Source organism: Triturus cristatus, chromosome 9 (genome assembly GCF_964204655.1).
Source record: "Triturus cristatus chromosome 9, aTriCri1.1, whole genome shotgun sequence".
NCBI lineage: Eukaryota > Metazoa > Chordata > Amphibia > Caudata > Salamandridae > Triturus > Triturus cristatus.
This window is the reverse complement of record NC_140592.1, coordinates 670,164,883-670,187,092: the sequence shown is the minus strand read 5'-3', so window position 1 is coordinate 670,187,092 and position 22,210 is coordinate 670,164,883. Positions and strand designations below refer to the sequence as shown.

Here is a 22,210-nt window from a genome sequence, read left to right as displayed (position 1 = left end):
GGCTGGACTGTTCCCATGAGGCACACATATGGCTGGGTTCAAACTGGAATGGCATGGTGAGCAAAAAAATGATGGATTTAGGCCCAGATCTCTGTACTGGGGTGAATGTATGACATTGTTCTGTATTCTGTCCATCAACTGTTGTTTTTGCATTTGTCACCCCAAGTGGCCCGGGTATGCTCAGACGTGAGTCCCGTGCTCTCCATGCCACTGGAATCAAGCTATCCTGGCTGAAGAGGGGTGAAACCCTGAAACCGGTCCTAGGATGCTTGGTTCCAGTCCAGGGAGGACCTGGCTTCGCAGTTCGGGCTGGACTGTTCCCATGAGGCACAGGATCAAGACTGATTTGCATATGGCTGGGTTCAAACTGGAATGGCATGGTGAGCAAAAAAACGATGGATTTAGGACCAGATCTCTGCACTGGGGTGAATGTATGACATTGTTCTGCATTCTGTCCATCAACTTTTGTTTTGGCTTCTTTGGACCCCCAATGGATCACTACTGTAAGGCATGGACACTGGCCTAAGCAGTTTCTTCGATTTGAACTTCAAAATAATATGCAAAACGTAGGAAAGAAGTATACATCAAACAAATGCACAAATTATGAAATATTTTAATTCACAAACAACAAAATTTGAGATAATCAAAACTTTTTATTCAATGGGAAGGTTGAAGCTTTTCAAAATGTACTTTTATCTCTAAAAGACGAAGTGATATGCTAGATGCTAGCATATCACTTTGTCTTTTTTTCCAACTCGTGCATGCTCTCTTTTTGGCAACACATATTAGTGCTGCTTCAATTGAAGTCTGAATCGGCCATGCTAGATTCAATTTGCTCTACGTGTCCTGCTCCAACACATTGATAAGAATACCAACTTCATTTTTAGTTTCCAGTTTTGTATTCCTTCACTCTTACAAAGCATTTAAAAAATGTTCTTTTGTATGTATAAGCACTTCTTTAATCTTCTGATATTATTTACATTTCTAAAGAGTAGTGGATCCACTGAGCAGGTGTCTCGGACACCCAGTGGTCCATGGACCACAGGTTAAGAATAACTTCTCTACCCCACATATGTATTACCTGTCAGACCTGACAGAAAGGGATCTGGAGAACCTTCATTGTTGGCTGACAACTGCTAGGCTAACAGGGTTTGAAAGTAGCTAGAGTACCATGGTTCTAAGCCAAAAGGGTAGTGGAACTCTCCACAGACTGGTTCCAAGAGGAGGGTAAGGGCCGGGGTAATTCCAAGGGACCTAAGAATGGGAAATTGAAATGGTAATGGTGTGTCCAGTAAGAAGCATCATGAAAGGGAGGACAAGGAGGTTCTTCCAAGTTACAGATGGTGACTTGTTATAAGTGACACTTTAGAAGAGACTGTCAGTTGAAAGACCTTATACCAGCAACACCAATGATAGCTAGTGTGTTACCCATGTGTGAAGGGACATGAGAGGGCCCTGTAATGCTCAACCGAATGGCTAAGGACATCTGGGAGGTGACACCAGATGCTCTGAAGCACATTTATACTAACATGAATGGATTTTTGCAGAAAGTTATTATCAATAGGAGAAAGGTACCTACTCTGGGGGATACTGGAGCTTTCAGGATTATGGATGAGAAGAATTATCTCAAGCCTGTGGAGACTGCCTGGTTCCAAGGATACAGGTTTGGTAACCTATGGTGAGGGCATAGAGTACCCGCTTGCCCGAGTTGAGGTAGAATGAATGGCAAGGCAGCCACGGTAGGTGAAGGGGTGAGAGAGAAGCAAGGAGCTGGTTGTCTCCTGGGCAATGATTTGATTGCCCCAGGTTTAGTGCCAGGACCAGAAGCCTTAATGGCTTGGTCAGCATCAGCTATGTCGACCGGAAGACAGGTTGTACGGCAGTCTATGAAGGAGTCTGGGTCCATTCCTGATTTGCAGGGACCAGGATAAGGTAGTTTGCAGGCAAAGGAAGACTCTGGGAAAGCACTGGCCTGGAGGTCAGTGCTTCTGCTACCAAGGGCAAGGAGGGTGAAGCTGTTGTATGGCTTGTACTTTCTCAATTAAAACTGTACTTTGTAGGGCAACATAAATTTTGTATTTGTGCGTGACTGATTCTGAGCACCCCTCAGGATATGTTGGCCTATAATTCTGCTAGCAAGCTCACAGTGCATCATCTGCACCCCTAACCTTACAGGGTAACAAATGAGTGTACAACCGTAGAACATGACAACACTAATCTGGCAAGGAAATCATGGTAACAGATCTAGAACCCCCGCGGTGTCCGGCACAGGATGCCGATTTGATGCATATGATGTGGCTCTGTCCGGCGCTGCGGGGATACTGGGGTAGGATAACGCATTTCTTAAATATAATTACTGAACGCCCCTCCTGGGACACAGCAGAGGCTTGCCTATTGGGTCTTCTGCCGCTCCCCCTTAACCCCTTCCCTGCTCATGACGGAACCGTTCCGTCATGAGCCACGGTTGGCGTGTGCTCATGACGGAACGGTTCCGTCATGACAATCCTGTTGGCGGCCGCTCCGCCTGCGCGGCGCTGTTTCCCCGCCTGTGCGGGGGGACAACGCAAATGGGCGGAGTCATGACGGAACCGTTCCGTCATGAGCACAGCTCAACTGTGGCTCATGACGGAGCGGCTCCGTCATGAGCACAGGCCCACCGCGCTGCCCCCCTGCCCCCCCAGCGCTGCAGCGGAATGTCCGCAGCAGCGAAGGGGTTAAAGCGAAACTGTTGCGTCGTTTTGCCAATCTGGCATTAATGCTGGCAAAGCGCCTGATAACCCAGCGGTGGAAATCTCGGGCCCCGCCGCGTGTGGAGATCTGGGGGGAGGAGGTTTGGAGATGGTCGGTGGCGGGGCGAGAAGCGCTGCACCGGGAAGAGAGTCTAGGGCTGCGGAAGCGTACTATATCCCTAGAATGGGCACACTTGATTGAGCTGTTTAAGGGTGAGGTGGAGGAGAGTGAGGAGGCTACAGGGCACAGTCCCCGGAATCCCCCAGCATGAGACTGGGTACATGCCGGCGGATGTGTCTGGTAATGGCTGGAACCAGTTCCCTGGTACTGAGTGTTGAAATTTCCCGAATGATTGAAGCCCCTTCCTGGGGGGCGGTGATACACGCCTTCCCCCGCTGTTACACTTGTCCTTAAATCATCAAGGTCCCCCCTCTGACCGCTCTGCTCGACCTGCATCCTTCCCCTACCGCACGCCTGAGGTGTGGTTTCCTTCCCCTCCTTTCCCCCTCCCGAGAGAGATGATCTGCGACCCTCAGACTGGAATTCGTGGCACATTTGGGTTCACTGGGTGGGTTAGGGTGGGTTGGGGAGTTGGGGGGTTGTTAGGGAGGCATTGCCCCCATAGATACAGAATCTTGAAGGTCGGGAATGTAGCACATAGCTATGGTTGTATACATAGTAATGTGCTTGACTGATGTACTTCCACGCTCTCGTATGTCATATTCAGTGTGCATCGACAACTATGTGGCATCATTTTTAGGATTGCACAAGATGCCTGTGTTGTATCCTTAGACCTATGTATAATTACTGTGTTTAATACAGATTGTAACTCATTGCTCCTTCCTATGCAAAAATTGAATACAATTTTGTTTAAAAAAAACCAGATCTAGAACCCTTTCGCTCAGCCACTTGTGCATACCCAAAGAGATACAAAAGAAAAACACATGTGGTTTTAATATTTATTGAAGCATTGTGATTCTTGACTAAAATATTTGCACTGCAATGATTAATAGCAGGAAACAGAATAATGTTTGTAGCATTATGCAAATGATGAAAAAGGTGACCAATTCAACCATTTTGCAGATTACGGAAAACAATATGCTGGCAAACACGTACTGTAATCTAGTGTACTCCTACCCTGCGCATTCTACTATAACGTGTCTAAGGTGATTGGCTCTGCAAAATTCCTATCCGGGTGGTCTAACTTCCCATTACCTGTGGGTTAATGTCAGCAGGTTGGTGTAGAGTTGTACAGCATCTCTCGCATGAGGTGACAGGAATCACCTGATCTGGAATTCTGACATGGACCGACCTCTCAATGCCAGCGAAATGCTCCTCTGAGTAAACAAAGGCTTGATGTCATATATATATATAATAACATCCTCCATGTTACCATGCCGAAGACCCAGTTGGGCTGTTATTGTTAATTTTATTGTGATAACTTAGTCGCCAACCGGGCAAAACAAATAACATCTTGCGTGCTGAACTTAGCCCTTATACAAAGTGTTCAAGGTGGTCTGATATAGTGCCTACGAAATGGCATTGTAAGCAAACTGAGTTCGAGGAATATTATTCTGTGTATGCAGGCAAAATAATGTGTGTCAAATGTCATTGTGTTTAAGGGGAGGAAAGGCAATTTAAGATCGTGTGCATGTAAAGATGGTATTTCTTAACCAGGATTTATACCTCCATGTGACAAAGCTCTGAAATCTGACCAGGTGCTGGAGTCTGGGTTGCATCCAGACCTGCAGGGTTTGCTTGCTGCTGGGGGGCCTCCCCGAAAAGATTTCCGCATGGTACAAGAGGACTGCCCTACGCTTATGGGACTTCTTAAGGAAGCCCAGGAACAAGTCAGCAAATGAATGATCAGGGAACACTATGTTAGCTACGGGGATTGCCAGCGAATCCTGAGCCAGATTCAAGTGGAAGGCTAGTGGTTCATTTGGTACACATGAATTTCCAGATATCAAAAGCCAAGTGCTTATGATGGACTGGTATGACCAAAGAGCTACGCTGAACGTGAAGGAAGGTTAGGAAGTGTTAGTACTGAGTGTAGGAAGGTGGATATCTGACTATGGTTACCCCCCAACTTTTTGCCTAGTGTCTAGCTGGTTTTTCGACTTAGTTGGCCTGAGATCCTGCCATTCAGGGTCTCAGGCTGTCTGCTCTCTCTTTAAAATGGACTCCATGTACCCTAGGTACATAACCAATTGGTAAGGATCACCTTATTGGACCCTGTACAGTGTACCCTAGGTACCCAGGGCATAGGTGTACCCTAGGCCTCCCAGGGGCTGCAGCATGTATTATGCCACCCCTGGTCTGGCCTTCCAATCAGACCCAACTGGCTGATCACTCAGCTGGGGCAAGGTCGTGTAAACACCCCTTGCTTAGATATAGTATGCCTATATCTACCCTTATATATAGACACATGTGTACCTATCAGTCACTCCTATGGCAGGCCTTAACAATCCTGGAGGCAGAGTGCTTGGTAACATGTGAGATGGTGCTCTAGCATGAGCTGAGCCTGTCTGCAGCTTTCGGAACCATGTCCTTATAGCTGTTCTATGATATAGCCTACCATATACTCTTAAAGTGCCTTATAATCTTAAACGGTTATGGTAACTATGGTTTGGCTTTATCAAAACATGTCGTGTAAGGTGTCTAACACTTTGGAATAATACCCCCATACCATTTCTGGTGATGAGGATATTATTCCTCCCTTCTAGAGGGAGAGACATGTTAAAATCCTACTTTGCTGTTTAACTCTAACCAAAGCCTCAGCATCACAAAATGGATGCTGCTGCCACAGACACAAGTCTGACCTCCTGCTGCTGGGAGTGATCCCAGCCAGGGAGGCCTGGACAATAGGTTTCCTGCTTGGGGAGGTGCTAGCACCTCCCCAGACAGCCTTTAGTGTATTGGGGCAGGGTGGGCTGAAAGGAATGAGACATGCCTGGGGCACACAAGGTGTTCCTTGCATAGTCCAGTTCAAACCGGCGCTGGGGCACTCCAGCCCCAGCTCTGGCGCGAAACTGGACAAAGGGAAGTGGGTGTAACCACCCCCTCCCAGGTCCCACCCATAAGGCGTGACCTAGCAGGTATCCCAGCCCCCCAGATTAGTATAAGAGTGGGAGTTGGGCCTCAAGACTTTAGATTATCCTGAACCTGCAAACTTGAACAGAAACTCTGGACCTTCGACATTCGACGAAAGAAGAAGACTGAAGAATCTCCCTTGTAGCCAAGGAGTGGCTACCCTGTGCAAACAGGCACCATCAAGAGACTACCCTTTGCTTTGCCCACGTTCTACGAGGAACCGACTGCAGAGCCCGACCAGAGCCTTGACTTCCAGACTTCTCCGACCCTGATCCACATCCACAGCAAAGCTGAGATCCGTGGGGGCGACGAGCGACGTGGGACCGGCTACCTGGAAAAAGTGGCTAGTAACTTAAAGCGCAGCTTCTGAGGTACCCTCGAAGTTGTGCACCGGGGATTGAGAAGCCCCAACCCCAAGCACCATCTGCACCGAAGATCAGCCCCCCACACTCCACGAGTCCTGCGTGGGGCCCTTCTGCATTTTCCTGCTTGCCGCGTCTGTCCGGTTGCTTGCCCGCTGGCTAGTGGCCTTTGTGACGACGCACCCTGAAATCTTCTGCGCTGGTTTGGCTCCTCCAGACTGGCTCCCGCTTCTCTGCAAAGAAGAAGCACCCCAGACCTTCCTGGTCTGCACCAGAAGCAAGTCCTCCGTTCTTCGTGGGTTCTGCTTGCCAAGGCTTGGTGAGTCCTAGTCCAACTTCGACGCCGCCGACAGCAAGAGCCTTCGTGGGACAGCTCGCCTCCTGGTCCTGGTCGTCCTCGACGCTTCCTGGTCCTCCTGGCTGCAGCGACAAGCTTCACCTTCACCTGCAATCTTCACGACATCGCCTGGTTCCTTCCTGGTTCCACGTGGACACTGGCTAGTGACCTTGACTCTGTCCCTTCTGCTTGCAGGTTTCCTCTCTTCTTGATCCCAGCCTTGGGATCCACCGGACACTCTTCACTGACTGCCTGTCAGCATCTTTCTTCAGGCATCCATAGGAGTCGACGACGAAAACGACGCATCTTCACCCCTATGCACCCGCAGCCTGTGGGCTAGGTAACTTGGGTACTCCGGTGCTCATCAGGATAGTGACTATCCTAGTGTCTAGTTTTCCAGTCTCGACTTCCTAGCTACTCCGGAAGTGTCCTAAATCTATCTATTTCTAAACTGTACTATTGCTATTGACTTTTACGCATTGCGCGTGAGTGTTTCCACTCTGCACACGAATCCCGTGGGCCTCCCACTTCCTAACTAACGCTAGTGTAGTGTAGCCCCAGCGATTCCCTAGGCCTAGGCCTATTCCATTTCCGTGACAGTGGTCCTTATACCACTTACTTAGTATATGGTTTGCGTGGCCCCTAGGGCCTAACTGTATTACTTACCTGTGTGACTTAATGTATGCTTAAATAAGACTGTGTTGTACTTACCTCTAATCTCATAAAGAGTGCTGAGGGTTTGACTAGAATAAATACACTTTATTTTATATATATATCTGTTGTGGTGTCCTTTCATTTGGTATTCAAGGGATTATATATGGTATCACAGCTGGCTTCACATGCCATTCAGAGTTTAGCCTAAGACTGCTCTTGTCCATGCTACCACTAGGATAGCTGGTCTATAAGGTTGACTTTACAACCAATCACCATAAGGGTATTTGGACTGATATAAGGTGTACACTAGAACTAGTGACATCATACATCAGGCCAACTTCTCACACTGAGGCCTAACTGTCCCAGGCCTTTGGAAGAGAAATACAAGGTAGTTCAGAAGGTTTATGAGATTAACTACTTGGTGGACACAGGTGCCACAAGGGAACCAAGAAGGGTGTTCCATGTGAACTGGGTGCAGCCTTACTTTTGGAGAGACTACACAGTGAATGTCATGGCTATGACAGAGAAGGTTGAGGAAGACACTGAGTGACTTCCTGACCAGCTCCATGATGATATGAAGGATGGGCCTGTGGAAGGGTTCAGTTAGCCCTTGAGTTGATGCGTGAGCAGCAGACAGAGTGTAGAGAGCTGTTGGGATGGTTTTCCAACCTCTTCTCGCGGACTCCAGGGTTGGCACCCGTCCGTCTTCACAAATTAGACACCGGTTGTAGTCTGCCAGTGAAAAGCAGAATCTTCAGAATGTCTGGTCAGTTAAGGGAAGCATTAAGATGGACATTGCTAAGATGTTGGACCAGAGGGTCAATGAGAGATCTCAATGTCCTTGGTCTAGTCCCAGGACACTAGTACCAAAGCAAGGGTCTACAGACTTGTGGTTTTGTGTGGGTTATCGAGCCCTCAATGAAGTAACAAAAGCTGATAGCTATGCACTCCCGAGAGTGGATGAGCTTGTAGAATGGTTAGGTGCTGCGAATGACTTAACCACCTTTGATTTGATTAGTGAGTACTGGCAGATCACCTTAGCACCAAGTGCCAAGTAGAAGACTGAATTTTTCACACCAGATGGGTTATATCAATTTATAGTAATGTGCTTTGGATCGAAGAATGCGCCTGCCACTTTTTGGTGCCTGGTGAGTCATGTTCTCACACGGGCTGGAGGAATTCTGTATGGCCTACATGGATAACATGGTAGTATTTAGTAATTCATGTCAGGATCACCTGAGGCACCTAGGACAGGTATTGTCTAGGATACAGGAAGCAAAACTGACCATCAAGGCAACCAAGTGTCTGGTGTGGTTCCCCTCTATAGTCTTCCTGGGGCATGAGGTAGGTAACGGGCAGGCACACTTGTTGGATGCCAAGATACAGTCTGTGTTGGAGTTAAAGGCGCCCACTACCCAGTTGGAGGGTAGGGCCTTTTTAGGACTCACATGGTATCACAGGAACTTTGTGGCTAACTGTTGGACTATAGTTGCCGCATTGACTCTGTTGACCTCCAAGAAGCAGTCCAAGAAAGGGATTTGGACTAAGAAGTGTCAAAGGGCATTTGAGGTGCTGAGTAGGGCACTATGCAATGCACTTGTACTGAAAGTGGCTGACTATAGTCTGCTTTTTATTGTACAGATGGTTGCCTTTAACAAGGGCGTTGGATCATTGTTAGCTCAATTGGATGACAAAGGTAGAGAGCTTCTGGGGTCCTTTATTAGTAGGAGTTTACTACCCAGGGAACAGAACTTAGAGGCCACGGAGAAGTGCTTTGTGATTTTTTAGGTCTTGTGGAAATGTTGCCCTTACTTGTTTGGCACTAGGTTTGTAGTGCAAACTGATCATAAGTAATTGTAGTGGCCCGGGTTGTTCAGATGGTCTTTTTCACTGCAAATGTTAGATTTTGTAGTGGAAGACAGAGCAGGATTGAGTCACTGGAATACACATATACTTTTCCATTGTTTTGGTAATCAAACGACCCAATCCCTCCAGATTAGGAGTTGGCTTGGGGTGGTCTGATCTCTCAAGATTGTTTGTTGCAACAGAATTGTCCCTACATGGTGACTGATGTGCACCACTGTTGGGAATGCCCTAGCGGCATGGATGTCTGGACCTCTTGTATTGATTTTTGGTCATGTGTAAACATGAATCATGCATGCGCGCCATGACCTAGGCCTGTCTCATAGTAATGTCGTCTTGTTAGACCAGGAGGGGCGCCCCAAGCACTACCCTTGTAGTGGTAGAGGGCTACAGCCCTTCCCTTGAGTTAAGTGACTCAAGTGCAGTGGTGGCAGCATACCCGTTTTGGCTTGTATAGTAATCTGTAATGTGAAAAGGCTTTGTTACCACAGTAGTGGTGCATGCCGCCCACTCAGGTAAAGTTACGAGCTGTGTACATAACTCACCCTTAACCTACATGATGTTTGTATGTAATGCCATGTAGCGAGTGATGCTTGCTTGTGTTGGGATGTACATGATACGGAGGTCTGTGGATTCTATTTTAGAAGCCCAGAGCCTGCAGCCAGGAGAAGTGGGCTGCTGACGTACTGTGGGCTGGGGTGGGACCATATGCAAAGGAGGAAAGGGAGCAGAGCTTTCTCTGTGCACACCAGAGGTCACTTTGATTCATTGAAGAGTTATCGGTAAGTGGGGCCTGGGCTTATTGTCGGGTGAGATGGTGGGTCTGATGGGGTTGGCACTTTAGGACCAGGGAATCATAGTCAACAGGAGGGCTAAGGCCTTTGATCCTTTGTGAAATATATTTCAGTGGAGGCCGACAGCCAGGTATGATTCCCCAGTTACGTCCTTGGCCAGTGTGCTTGGTCAATCGGAACTGCAGATCCTCCTGCTGTGGCAGACTCTCCCTTTGACAAAGGATAGGACAGCGGAGAGGGCACTTCAAAGGAGTCGTCATCCACAAAACAAATTTCCAAGTACCAGACACTAAATCCCATCAGTTTCTAGCTGTGGACTATAAACATCACATATCAGTGAGAGCAGAATATCTCCTAGGTCATAACAATGTGGTAGCCGATTGGAATTCCCGGTATCTCTGAGACGCCTGCGATTGAAGACTGAATCCAGCAATCTTCAAAGCCCTTCAATACAGGTGGGGCCCATGCAATACTGACAACATCATCTCTCCCCTGAAAACACAGTTGAAGAGATTTTTCTCTTGGAGACGGGATCCAATGACCAGTGCCACAGATGCCTTTTCCCGAACTGGCAAAGCGATCTACACTACGACTTCCCCCTTTCCTTATGATTCTCAGAGTATCAGCTCAATCCTGCAACTAACATGCAGACCTAATCCTGGTGACTCCTCTTTGGATAGCTCAGCCATGGTTACTGTAGGAAAGAAGGAACTGCTTTCATGGTTACTCCCACTTTTTGCTTGGTGGCAGTATGTTTTTGACTAGTCTGACTGGGATCATGCTAATCATGACCCTCTCACTATGCTTTCTCCCTAAATTGACCATGGTAAGTACTTTTGTACGTCTACAATTGGCTACTGTTGTACCCTTGTAAGTCCCCAGTATATGGTACCCAGGGCATAGGTACACCAGGGGTCTCCCATGGGCTGCAGCACATATTGTGCCAGTCATGGCAGTCCACTTACACTGTGACTACAGGCCTGCCATTGCAGCCTGTGTGAGTTGGTGCTGGCACCTCTCACAACAGATGCAAGTTTCCTTATAGCTGAGGTCACTGCACTTAATACCTGTAAGTCATCCCTATGGCAGGCATGTGAGTCTTGAAGGCAGGGTGCTTGGTTATAAGTGTGAGGGTGTATGAGCAGGACACCCCTAAAATCCCCGGAATCGATTCTCCAGGCTTTGTAAGTGCGGTCAGCCATTTTAATACATATAGTGGACATTAATCTTTACGAGATGTCTAGCTTTATAGTGGCTGCACCGAACCCGGTCATGTTTGGTATCAAACATGTTGGAATCATACCCCAACACCGATTCCAGTTTTGGAAGTATGATCCCATGTACTGGGGGGCTCCCTTGGGGTACACCCCTGCAATACCAGTAACAGCCTTTCATGGTCTGACAGCAAGCTAGTGCTTCTGCCGACCACAGACAGCCTCCTACTGCTGAGCCGAGCTTGAGCAGGGGAAGGTAGAATAATAGATTTCCTGTCACAGGGAGGTGAGACCACCTCCCAGACAGAACTTAGTGTTTTGGGCTGGGGTGGGAGTGCTTGCCAGCACCACCAGACTGCTTTGAAGGGCACATTTGGTGCCCTCCTTGCATACTCCAGTTTGAGCCAGTTCAGGGAGCTCTTGGCTCCCGCTCTAACACGAAACTGGACAAAGGACAAAGGAATGGCCTCCCCTCTGTCCAGTCGTTCCAACCCTTTCCCAAGGGTACTTAAGGGCTTACCAGTGGGTGGTTCCTTAGATTCGTCATGGGACAAGACTCAAGCATGTAACCACATCACTCTTTGACTGTCTGGACACTTGGACTACACCTTTAACCGAGACTGCATCAACGAAGACTCCTGCTGCTCCTGGTCTCGCTGTTCTGCAAGTCTTCTTCATCATCTATGTTTGTCCTTGTTCCAAGATCTTTACCAGAACTGTGGGCAGCAAGGACATCCGCAGTAATCTCCCTTGGAGTGAAGGAGTCACTCCCCTGCATCTGCAGGCACCGCAACAAAGCTGACTGGTCTGCTGCTCCTGACGTCCCACAGACTTCGAAAGGCTCAGCAACACAGGTTGTGTTTCTGCAACTCCCTCAAGGCCTGACCTGTCCTCTCTGCAATTCTGACGCCAGCTTCCCTCTTTGGACCAGCTGGGAGCTGCTCAAGGTGCTCTTGCGACTCTTGTACCTTCTGCCTGTGGGTCCTCCTGAGGGTCTTCTCCTGCTTCAGTTATCTACCCTGCTTGCTCAGGTCTGCTCTGACCCTCCTGTTTGTGGTGAGTCCCTTGGACTTTGTTGATCCCAACGTTGCTCCTTCTTTGTTCTCCACACCAGTTGCAGCTACCAAGGCTTGTTGGTGCTCTCGGTGGACACCGACCTCCAATGTGGGACAGCTCCTGTACCGCTCCTGGTCATCCTCAGCATCACCTGGTCCTCACAACTGCAGTGACAAGGTCACCATCAACTCGCCTGAACCGTACAACATTGGTGGGCATAGCTCTTCTGTGCCTCCTGGTCACTCCTGAGTGGCATAGACTCTGTCCTTTCTGCTTGCAGGTCTTCACTTCCAGAATCCACTCTTGGATTCCACCAGACTTCTTCACCTTCTTCTCCAGAGGCACTTTTCTCCAAGTCTTCCATTATTGTTTGCTGAGGTTTCAGATGTCTCTTCACCCCTATGCACCTGACTTTCCTGATGTGGGTAACCTGGTCTTTGGGGCATCCACGGGTGGGGTAGCTCCCCAACCTTCCATCCTCCAAGGGAATCTTCAGGGTCCTCTGGAAAAGGTCCTTCTTCAGCAAAACTGCAACCGCAACTTCTCAGTTGACGTCCATTGGGCATGTGGCTGTGTTCCCACTCTGCACAGAACCTCCGTGGGGTCCCTGGGTACTTAACATGGATGGTTCCTTGTGTCCCCAGCTCCTCTGGGTCTTCTAGTCCACAGCCCGTCCTCCCCTGCAGTTCGTACTCCACTTTCTTAATATATATTTTGGTCTCCCCTGGAGACCACTGTATTTTGTGAGACTTAACTTATTGTAATTGAAGTATTGTTGTGTATGTGTGTTGATGTCTCCAGGTAGGAGCTATACCAATGTGTTAGTGAGTGTTGTGTAATAAATAGAAGTATTTTTATATAAACACTGTGTGGTAATTTTTAGTTTAACCTACACTACATGATTAATCTAGTGAAACAAGCTGCTTAACACTCCTTCCAGATAAGCCTGAAAACTGCTCTCCACAGCTACCACTTTGTGAGCTTTTTATGGTTATCAAAGACCACTTAAATCCACATAAGGGTTGCCTGGACTAGTGCAAGGTGCATCATTTAAATAAGTGTGCACAATATACTAAGCCAGCCTCCTACAGTTACCAGTACTTCTGCAGATGTCCTGCGACTCTCTGTGATACGCCCCATATTCCTGAAGCTTATGTTAGACACAACGGAGATTTCAAAATTCCTAAATACTTGAAGACTAACTACTTCTCATGGCCTGGCACATTTCAGGAGCCATTGGTTCTTGCCTGGCCTATCGGAACAATCTGACGCCTTCCTCTCTCAATCTTGGTCCGAAGCAACCCACAAATTACATTCATCAGCCTGGTGAATATTTTTGGGTTGATGCGTCGAATGGAACTTGAATCCCCTGGAGGCCCCACTTGCCGTTGTAATCAATTTCCTTGCGGACATGGCATCAGCTGTCCTGACCTACACTTATGTGAATAACAATAGTTCAGTGATCTATGCAGGTCATTACATGGTGGGGGAACCTATCTCTGGTGATTAGAGTGATAGGAGGAATTTGTCTATGCAACCCTCCCAAACCGAAATACACCCACTTGAGGGATGTGAATGCTATCATAAAATATGTAGGGAACTGGGTACGTATCCCACTTTTTGCCTGGTTTTTGATGCAACTTTGAGCTGGTGTAGAGAAAACTGAAGAGTCGACATGCCATCATCTTGTTGTGTTTGCTATGTTCGCCCTTAGTGGCCATGGGTATGCCCAGACGTGGGTCCTTTGCTCACTGTGCCACTGGATTGAAGTTATCCAGGCTGATGAGCGATGATACGCTGAAACTGATCCCTGGATGCTTGTTTTTGGTCCAGGGAGGACCTGGCCTGCCAGTACAGGCTGGACTGTTCCAATGGGGAGCAGGGTCAAGACTAATTTGTATATGGCTGGGTACAAACTGGCGTGGCATGATGAGCAAAAGAACGATTAATTTAATCCAGATCTCTTGACTGGGGGTGAGTGTTTTAGCACTCCTTCCATTATCTTGTTGTGTTGACTCATCCCTATTTGCCATGCCTGAAGACACTGCATGCAGTATAGGTAAGACACCCCTACTGTAGGCCTTACAGCACTAAGGCAGGGTGCACTATACTACATGTGAGGGGATACCTACATGAGCAGATATACCCCTGTACTGGGCAGTTCGATTACTGCCAGTGCAAGTGAACAGGGAAGCCATGTTAAAACATGTGCTGGGCACTTTTGAAAACGAGTTCCCTAGTTACATGATGGCTTCACTGAAAATAGGGATGTTTGATATCAAACATCTCGTATTGAGAAACCCACACTGATTCCAGTGTTGGATTTATAAATACGTGCACCCAGAGGGCATCTCAGAAGTGCACCCTGAAACTGTACCAACTGCTGGTGGGCTGATTGACTGGTTTTAGCCAGGCTGACACCAGAACATATTCCTGATCCCCAATGGTGAAGGCGTTCGCTCTCGGGAGGCCAGAAACCAGGCCAACTCTGGCAGGGGGTGTCTTCCACTCTCTCCCATGAGATGACCTGCAGATTAGCTTGCCTAGGCAAGGGATCTTCAAAGCAGCCCCTTTGCCTTTGGTATGTGACTATGATTGCCCTTATAGGAGAGGATGCCAACTCCCCTGTCCTACTGCACTTTTGGCAGGAGGACAGGAGGGAAAATTAGTTAGATTAGGAGGGGTGCCCACATTCAATCATTCAATCAGCACGACCCCTAGGGTGGGCCAGGTGATGTGGACCCCTCTCTTTAGATTCCTCCATCTTATCTTGAAGAGCATTAACCAACCAGGGTCAAGGTTATGCCTACTTCCCAACAGAAGTAGCCGTAGGAGGATGTAGTCACCCTAAAGGTAAGTAGCTCATTGGCTACTACCTGGCACTCCCTCTAACGCAGTCCCTGGCACCAGGGAAGCAGATCCTGATGACCTAAGAAGAAAGTGGACACTGAACCTAAGAAGAAAGAGACACTGAAGAGCCGCAAAAGCAAAGAAGACTGAAGAGAACAGCAGTTGGTTATACAGGGGTATCAGGGTGCACTCAGGAACACCACTCACTCTACTCCGAACAAAGTGCACTGAGGATTTGGGCAGAGACCTAACAGATTTCCTAAAAAAGTGTCTAGAAACGCTAAATTTATATATATATACAGTACATGATTCTGCACAGAGACTATCTTACACAACACCGTCTTAATAGTTTGTACCCGGATGCACAACTCCCTGTCAGAAGACTGATGCTGACCTACTTCATATGTTGTGGGATTGCCTGCGGTTATGAGGATTCTGGCACACGATTAGATACAGGGTGCAAGAAATTACTGGCACTACTGTATGGGTGGCAGCACAAATCTGCCTAGTAGGTCTACGCCGGTGTACGAGGGGGCAGAAAGTCTGTTACAGGTTTGCAGATATAGCTTTACTAATAGCGAAGCGAGCCATCACCATGAGATGGAAATTTGCCTCTCCCCCTACACCACTTACTTGGCATGCAGAAATGACTTGTTGGGGCAGTGCAGAGAGTGCGATTATTAGACAAGAAGAATTTTGTGGCTTATGTAAAATATCCATCTCCTTGAAATGGGATCAGATGTTGGAATCATTGAAAGCTACAGACCCACTTGCAACTCCAACATCTCAGGATGCAACCACGCCTCCCACATCCATATTATCTAACACAACTGATCTTGTATAATATCATATATCCCAAATTGTCTTACTATCTAGGAGCACATAAATATATATTATTAGTAACACTATTTGGTTATACACGAGAAAGCACAACCTTTTGTTAAGGTCACAATTTTATAGGAAGCCAGAGAACCGGGTGGAGGGGGGTGTTCTAGTTTAAGGAATAGTAATTTATAGTTAATTGAATACACACAAGTCTTATAAAATATGTTTGATTATTTACAGTTGTAACCCTTATTCATTCTATTTGATACACCGCTGTGACACAAGATGTTATTATTTATAAGAGCTCTTGTGCATGAGCACAGTTCTATTTAAATTAATGTAACACAAGAGCACCTGTACTAAAATATGTGCTGCTGAACAGCTGGGAACTTCATATGTCATAAGAATTGTAATACATTCAATAAAATTGTGTTGAAAGAAAAAAAAAGACTGAAGAGAACACCTGAATTGGCCCCAGACCCGCTGGCCTGTCTGCAGCCCTCGTCGTAAACTGTGCCAAAGTCGACTCATCCTGCAGCTGTTGACTCCAGAAACTTGTGAGGACTGCCTGCCTTCAAAAAAGACTCAAGACCTCCAGTGAATAGCGGGACAGTTCTGAAGAAACTTCAAAGAAAGAAAAGACTCTGAAGCCTCCGGAACCACCAAAACCCAAAGCGACCACAGCCCCCATCGCCTCCGGCCTGAATTGAAGTTAGCCACCGGTGCCATCAAGGTTCCCCAGCCCTCCAGAGCTCGAGTCCATTGTGGTTTCACGCCTCCTGGACTTCTCTGTACTGCCTGCAGCCGCCGCATGCAGGCCCTCTCTACCACGACTGCTCCGGTAAGGAAAAACCTGATGCCTAAAAACCCCTCTGCATCCGTCGCCCCTGGGCCTTGGAGAAGAGGACCAAAGGAGTCCCCAAGCATCGGAAGGCCTGAGCCTACTAGCTGGCGCGAAGCCCTACTGGCTTCCTAGCCAGAACCTACAGCCTCTTCTTTTACAGAGGCTGATCCCCATTGAACCCCATTGGGATACAGGCGCTGATTTGCACACGGCACCCAGTCAACACCAGAAGGACCCTTATGCAGGCCTTCATCACCAGCAGGCTGGACTACGGGAACACACTCTATATAGGTATCACCGCACACCTCCTGAAGATACTACAGACAATACAAAACTTTGCGGCAAGACTCATCTTCGACCTCCCTAGACAGACCCACATCACACCCCACCTCAAGAAGCTACACTGGCTTCCGATCCAGAAGGGATACCTGTTCAAGATATTGACCCACGCATACACAACCCTGTACAATGAGTGACCAGCATACATCAAAAAATGCATGACTTTCCACCAACTGACCATACACCTACGAGCCGCCTCCCTCTTCCTCACAGACATCCCCCAGATCCGCCGAGACAACAGCAGAGGACGTTCCTTCTCGCACCTGGCAGCCAAAACTTGTAACGACCTTCCCCTGCACCTCAGGACCGCCTAATCGATCCAGGAATTTAGGAAAGGGCTCAAGACGTGGCTGTTCGAATGAACAGATCACCTCAAAGCAGCCAGCTACTCCAGTGCCGTGAGACCCTCATGGGTGATTCGCCGTGTTTAATAAATCCTTGATTGGTGCGTTTTGTACTTTCAGTCGCTGCTTCCACTTTCTCAGTCACACATACCCCACTCTAGTCTGTCTCCTCTTTCTCCCACCCTCTTATGCCACTCTTGCACTCTCTGTGTTTCTAGCATTTCAGTCTTGAAGCTTAAATCCAGTCTCTCTGGGCTTCTGGTAAACCTCAAGCCTCAATTTCAACCCTGTTATGTTTAAACATATATTTATTTCTGAAATATTTAGCCAGGTCACACTCAATCCAGTTTTCATTCTATGCCAAAATTAATGAATAACTTAAGACTGGAGTGCCTCTCACTTCACACTGGGACACTTGAGCTACAAAAAGTTGAACTTCTGTTTATTTTCCATATTCTGTGTGCTGTGCATACAGCGCCTTGCAAGGAGACAGAAAGGAGTCCATGCTATTACTAGTGTTGAATAGTATTTCGTATTCCATGGAATTCAAGACATCAAATATATTTACTAGTGCTCTCTCAACAGGGGTGTAGCTACCATTGGTGCAGCAGGTGCAGTGTACCAAGGCCCAGAGCCCTGAGGGGCCCATTGAGCCCTGATAATTGCTGTAGTTTACCACACCAACAATAGCGGAATTGGACATTTTTCCTTGCTTCCATCTTAGCTACGGTACTGTTTCTCAGCCTGCACTGTGTATGTGGCTGGTGAGTCTCTCACTGTAAACTGAAGCTGGATGATCCCAACTTCTTATCAGGTTATTTTGAATTGAAGTAAGCGGTTTAATCCTAGCTCATCCACTTAACGTAATGTATCATCTTTGACCGAATAAATGATCTGACTAAAGGTTTTTGAGAGCAGTTGGAAAGCAGAGTGAAATGCTGGTAGTGCTGTGTCAGTTGAAGCCCAAGCCCTTGAGGAACGACATGAGTAAGATTTATTGGACTCCCATCAACAGACAGCAGCCTACTTTCTCCACAGACAACAGACTGCCAGCTGACACCCAACTTTTAAAAGACTGTCAATGCCTACACACATAAGGAGCATTTTATGTTACAGTTTCCACTGCCACGATTAATGAAATTTTTAATGTGACCAAGGGTATGAAACTGTTTTCTATTATCTACTTAAAGTCAGCGTTTCACCAGGTGCCGTTGCATGCTGACAGTAAAAAATACACCACTTTCATTGCACCCTTTGGTTGCTATCGCTACAGTAGGGTACCTTTTGGACTGACTTCGGCCACAGCGCTTTTCTAAAGGATAATGTCATCCATCTTTGAGGGCAGTGTTGGCATAAAGTTCTTCCAAGATGATATCCTAGTAATGGGTAGTAACAAAACGGAACACGATGCACGGTTGAAGCAGGTATTTGAAATCTTAAAAAAGAACGGTTTGACTGTTGAACTAGACAAATGCAAATTTACACAAAAAAATGTTGTTTATCTAGGACATTGCATCAGCCAAGATGGTATTAAACCTAAACAAGGACTTGTTGAAGCCATCACCAAGGCACCCTGTCCCACCAGTAAGGATGATGTTAGAGCATTCCTTGGTTTTAGTTTAACCGCATACTATTCAAAATTCATACACAACTTCTCAGAGAAGACGTACCACATTCGGCAATTACTCAAAAATAAAGTTAAATTCTGTTGGTCACCATTGTGCTAGAACGCGTTTGACCATATTAAAAAAGAGATATGTGGTGCACCTTTTCTTAAAGGTTTTGATCTCAAAGCTCAAATATTCATCACAATGGACGCCAGCAACAAAGGGCTTGGGGCTGCCCTTTCACAGAAGGACTCTGACAACAATGAGTGGGTGGTAGCTTTCGCGTCTCGATCACTGACCACTGCAGAAGAAAGGTATCCGGTGATAGAACGTGAAACGCTTGCATGCTCATGAGCTCCTAACTACTTTAGAGTTTACGTCTGGGATTACAATATTCATTTACGAACAGATCACAAACCCCTTATTAAAATCCTTTCAACAGCTGGTTTACAAAACACTTCTCCAAGACTAAATAAAATGTCAGTTAAGTTGCTAAATTACAGCTATACAGTGAAATACTGGCATGGTGTCAAGAACAAAGTTGCAGACTTTCTAAGTAGATTACCTTTATCAAATAGGGAGGTCAATGAAGATCCGGAAGATAATGACAAAGTAGCATTACTTTTTGATGATGATTTTAATGGTATTACAAGTACAGAATGGAAAGAACACATGAAGAGAGACCACACACTACAAAACATCTGTAAATACATCAATAGTCAGTAGCCTGATAAAAAAACACCTTGACAATGATGCCAGGACCTTTTGGGAACTAAGAAATGAATTAAGTGTTGAAAATGATCTACTATTCAGGCTTGGAAAAGCGGTTTCCCCCTGACACACTTAAAAAGAAAATTCTTAAACTTTGCCACATTGGTCACCTTGGAATCTCTAAGACTAAACAAAGTAAAAGACAACTATTGGTGGCCTGGGGTCGATAAACAGATTGAAGTCTTAATCAGAGACTGCCTTAGCTGCAATGACTCAGACAAAAGTCTCAGAGTTTTTAAAGTTCCCTTAAATCCAATAGTATGCCCGAGCATGCCATGGGAAGAATAGGTTTGGACATAACAGGACCCATTGAAGGTCACGATGGTGTCATTAAATACATTCTGGTGGTTATAGATCACTTTTCAAAAAGCTGTTAGTAACAGTGTCATGTCATTTTTGGCCAAACTTTTCATGAGTGAGGGGTTACCTAAGTATATCTTAACCGACAACGGACCACAATTCACTTCAGATGCATTCAAATCGTTCCTTGAAAGGCATTGCATAACTCACAAAACCACCTCACTCTATCATCCTGAAGGAAACGGATTTGTTGAACGCTTCAACAGAGTCATAAAAGGCAACATACAATTATCCAGAAATAGCAACCTCAATTGGGAAGAAGAGATTTTTAAGCTCATATGGGCGTACAGAATCACACCCAGTGCCAGGACAAATGAATCTCCATTTGTCCTCACGAGGAGTAGACAACTCATTAGCAGAGACTTAAGGTGGTTGCCAAAGTCAAAACAAATTGAATGGTCACTATGAAACCATCAGAAGCAAATTTGAGAAAGCACAAATGTGTTATAAAGAATGGCATGACAATAGACATGATGTCAAAGAACACTCGTTTAAATGTGGTGATCTTGTTAAAGTTTTTCTAGAAAAAAAAAGTCAAGAAAGTAGATTCACTACACCCCTTTGCATCTGCAAGTTGTACAACACAGCTAAACTATGTGATGGCAGTTTGGCATATGAACAGATTAGCTAAATGCAGTGTAGATGGCAAGCAATTGTTGTTTAATCAACAACATAAGAGCAGATGGAATAATGATTTATGGGTTGATTATGATGAACCAGAAAATGTACCCAGATTCATGAATTCTAGTAATGAAATGAATCTAAGAGATAATGACTCTAATGTAGATGACGTCCCTCCTTCTCCTGAGCCAACTGACCATCCCACACCTGAACTTGGTGATGAAATTGATTCACACTCTGATTCAGATGATGCGGGTGACAGTCATGGTATCACAGGAAGATATGGTAGACTCATCAACAAACCCAAAAAATTCAACGATGTTATTTGTGATAAACAGATGTGTTGTAATTAAAAAAACAGTTTATTGGCGTGCGCCATGCCCAATTCGGCCGTGACAATAACTGACTCACGACTCACCTGCACGAGAGCAGGCATTATGATGCACAACCTTCCTCTTGGTTCTCCCAACAGTCCACATTGCAACCCTACCGTTAACGTTTTCATCTGACAGTTGTACCCCTGCTGCAGGACCGACTAGACATGTAAGGGGCTTCTACAATAAATCTTCAGTTACGAACCTTGCCAGCTCAGCTTCATTATTACAGGAGTCTTTTTGAAAATATTTGCATTACATGGAATACATTTGTTTTGTTCTACTTATACTAAAGTGTCACTACGAGTGTCACACATAAAGCATTTAAATGCCACACATAAGAGCTCTGAGAGCATGGAAATTTCACACGTAAGCACACTGAATATTGGGCAGCCGTGGATCCATGGCAGTCAATTTATTCAGAAGACACGGTCATATCATTGACAGTTTTTTTTCCTTCAAAGGGTTGTGATGTTGTTTCCTTGTTCAGCGTAAAAGTTATTTTATCATTTGACAACGTTGCAAAGAAAAAGACACTACTATAGTGACAAGGACTTATGAGCTACCAAGAGCATCATGTGAGGAAAGGATCATGGGCAAAGTAGTTTTTTTTACTTAAAATGTTTTTATTTTGATTGGCTGCTGTGAAAAAGGTGATAATAAACAGCGAAGAAAGAGAAGCAAAATCCCGATTATCCGAAATTGTACATTTAAAAACGGGTGTGCTCGAAAAAATGTTCGTCTGTGAGAAGTCGTTCAAATTTAACATGTCCGGATCGTAATTCGTAATAATTACACAGTCTGTTGTGAGGTTAGGCAGAGGTACACAAACTAAATGTGTGTCCCATACAAAGATGGTCTCCGCATTACGTAATGCTACGCTCCGGGTTGCAGGTTTTTTTTCTCCGTCGACTAAGATGAGGCACTCTCCGGAAGGCTGACTGGGTGCTTGGAACTTAAAGCGGCTCGGGGCTCTCACCGGAAGCGGCCCATCCCGGATCAGCCGCCTCCGGAAGGTGGATGTGTCGTCAGAGACCGGATGTGCCGCCTGAGGAGTGTCAGAGACCGGAAGTAGCCACAGGAGCAGCAGTAGCCTGAACATCGGAGGAGCCGCCTGAGGAGAAGCCATGAACCCCGAATAGTAAGAAAGAGTGGACAGAGTGAACGGTGGT

General features: G+C 46.4%; 1 protein-coding gene across 1 annotated transcript in view; it reads left to right on the top strand.

The window, feature by feature from the left end:
• Positions 1-21,942: 21,942 nt before the first annotated feature.
• Positions 21,943-22,210, top strand: part of RAB1B (RAB1B, member RAS oncogene family) — a 194,481-nt gene continuing 194,213 nt past the window's right edge. The window contains exon 1 of the mRNA XM_085625736.1: positions 21,943-22,179. Within this exon, the coding sequence (XP_085481862.1) occupies positions 22,166-22,179 (14 nt within the window). The 5' untranslated portion in view covers positions 21,943-22,165. The remainder of the gene's footprint in view (positions 22,180-22,210) is intronic.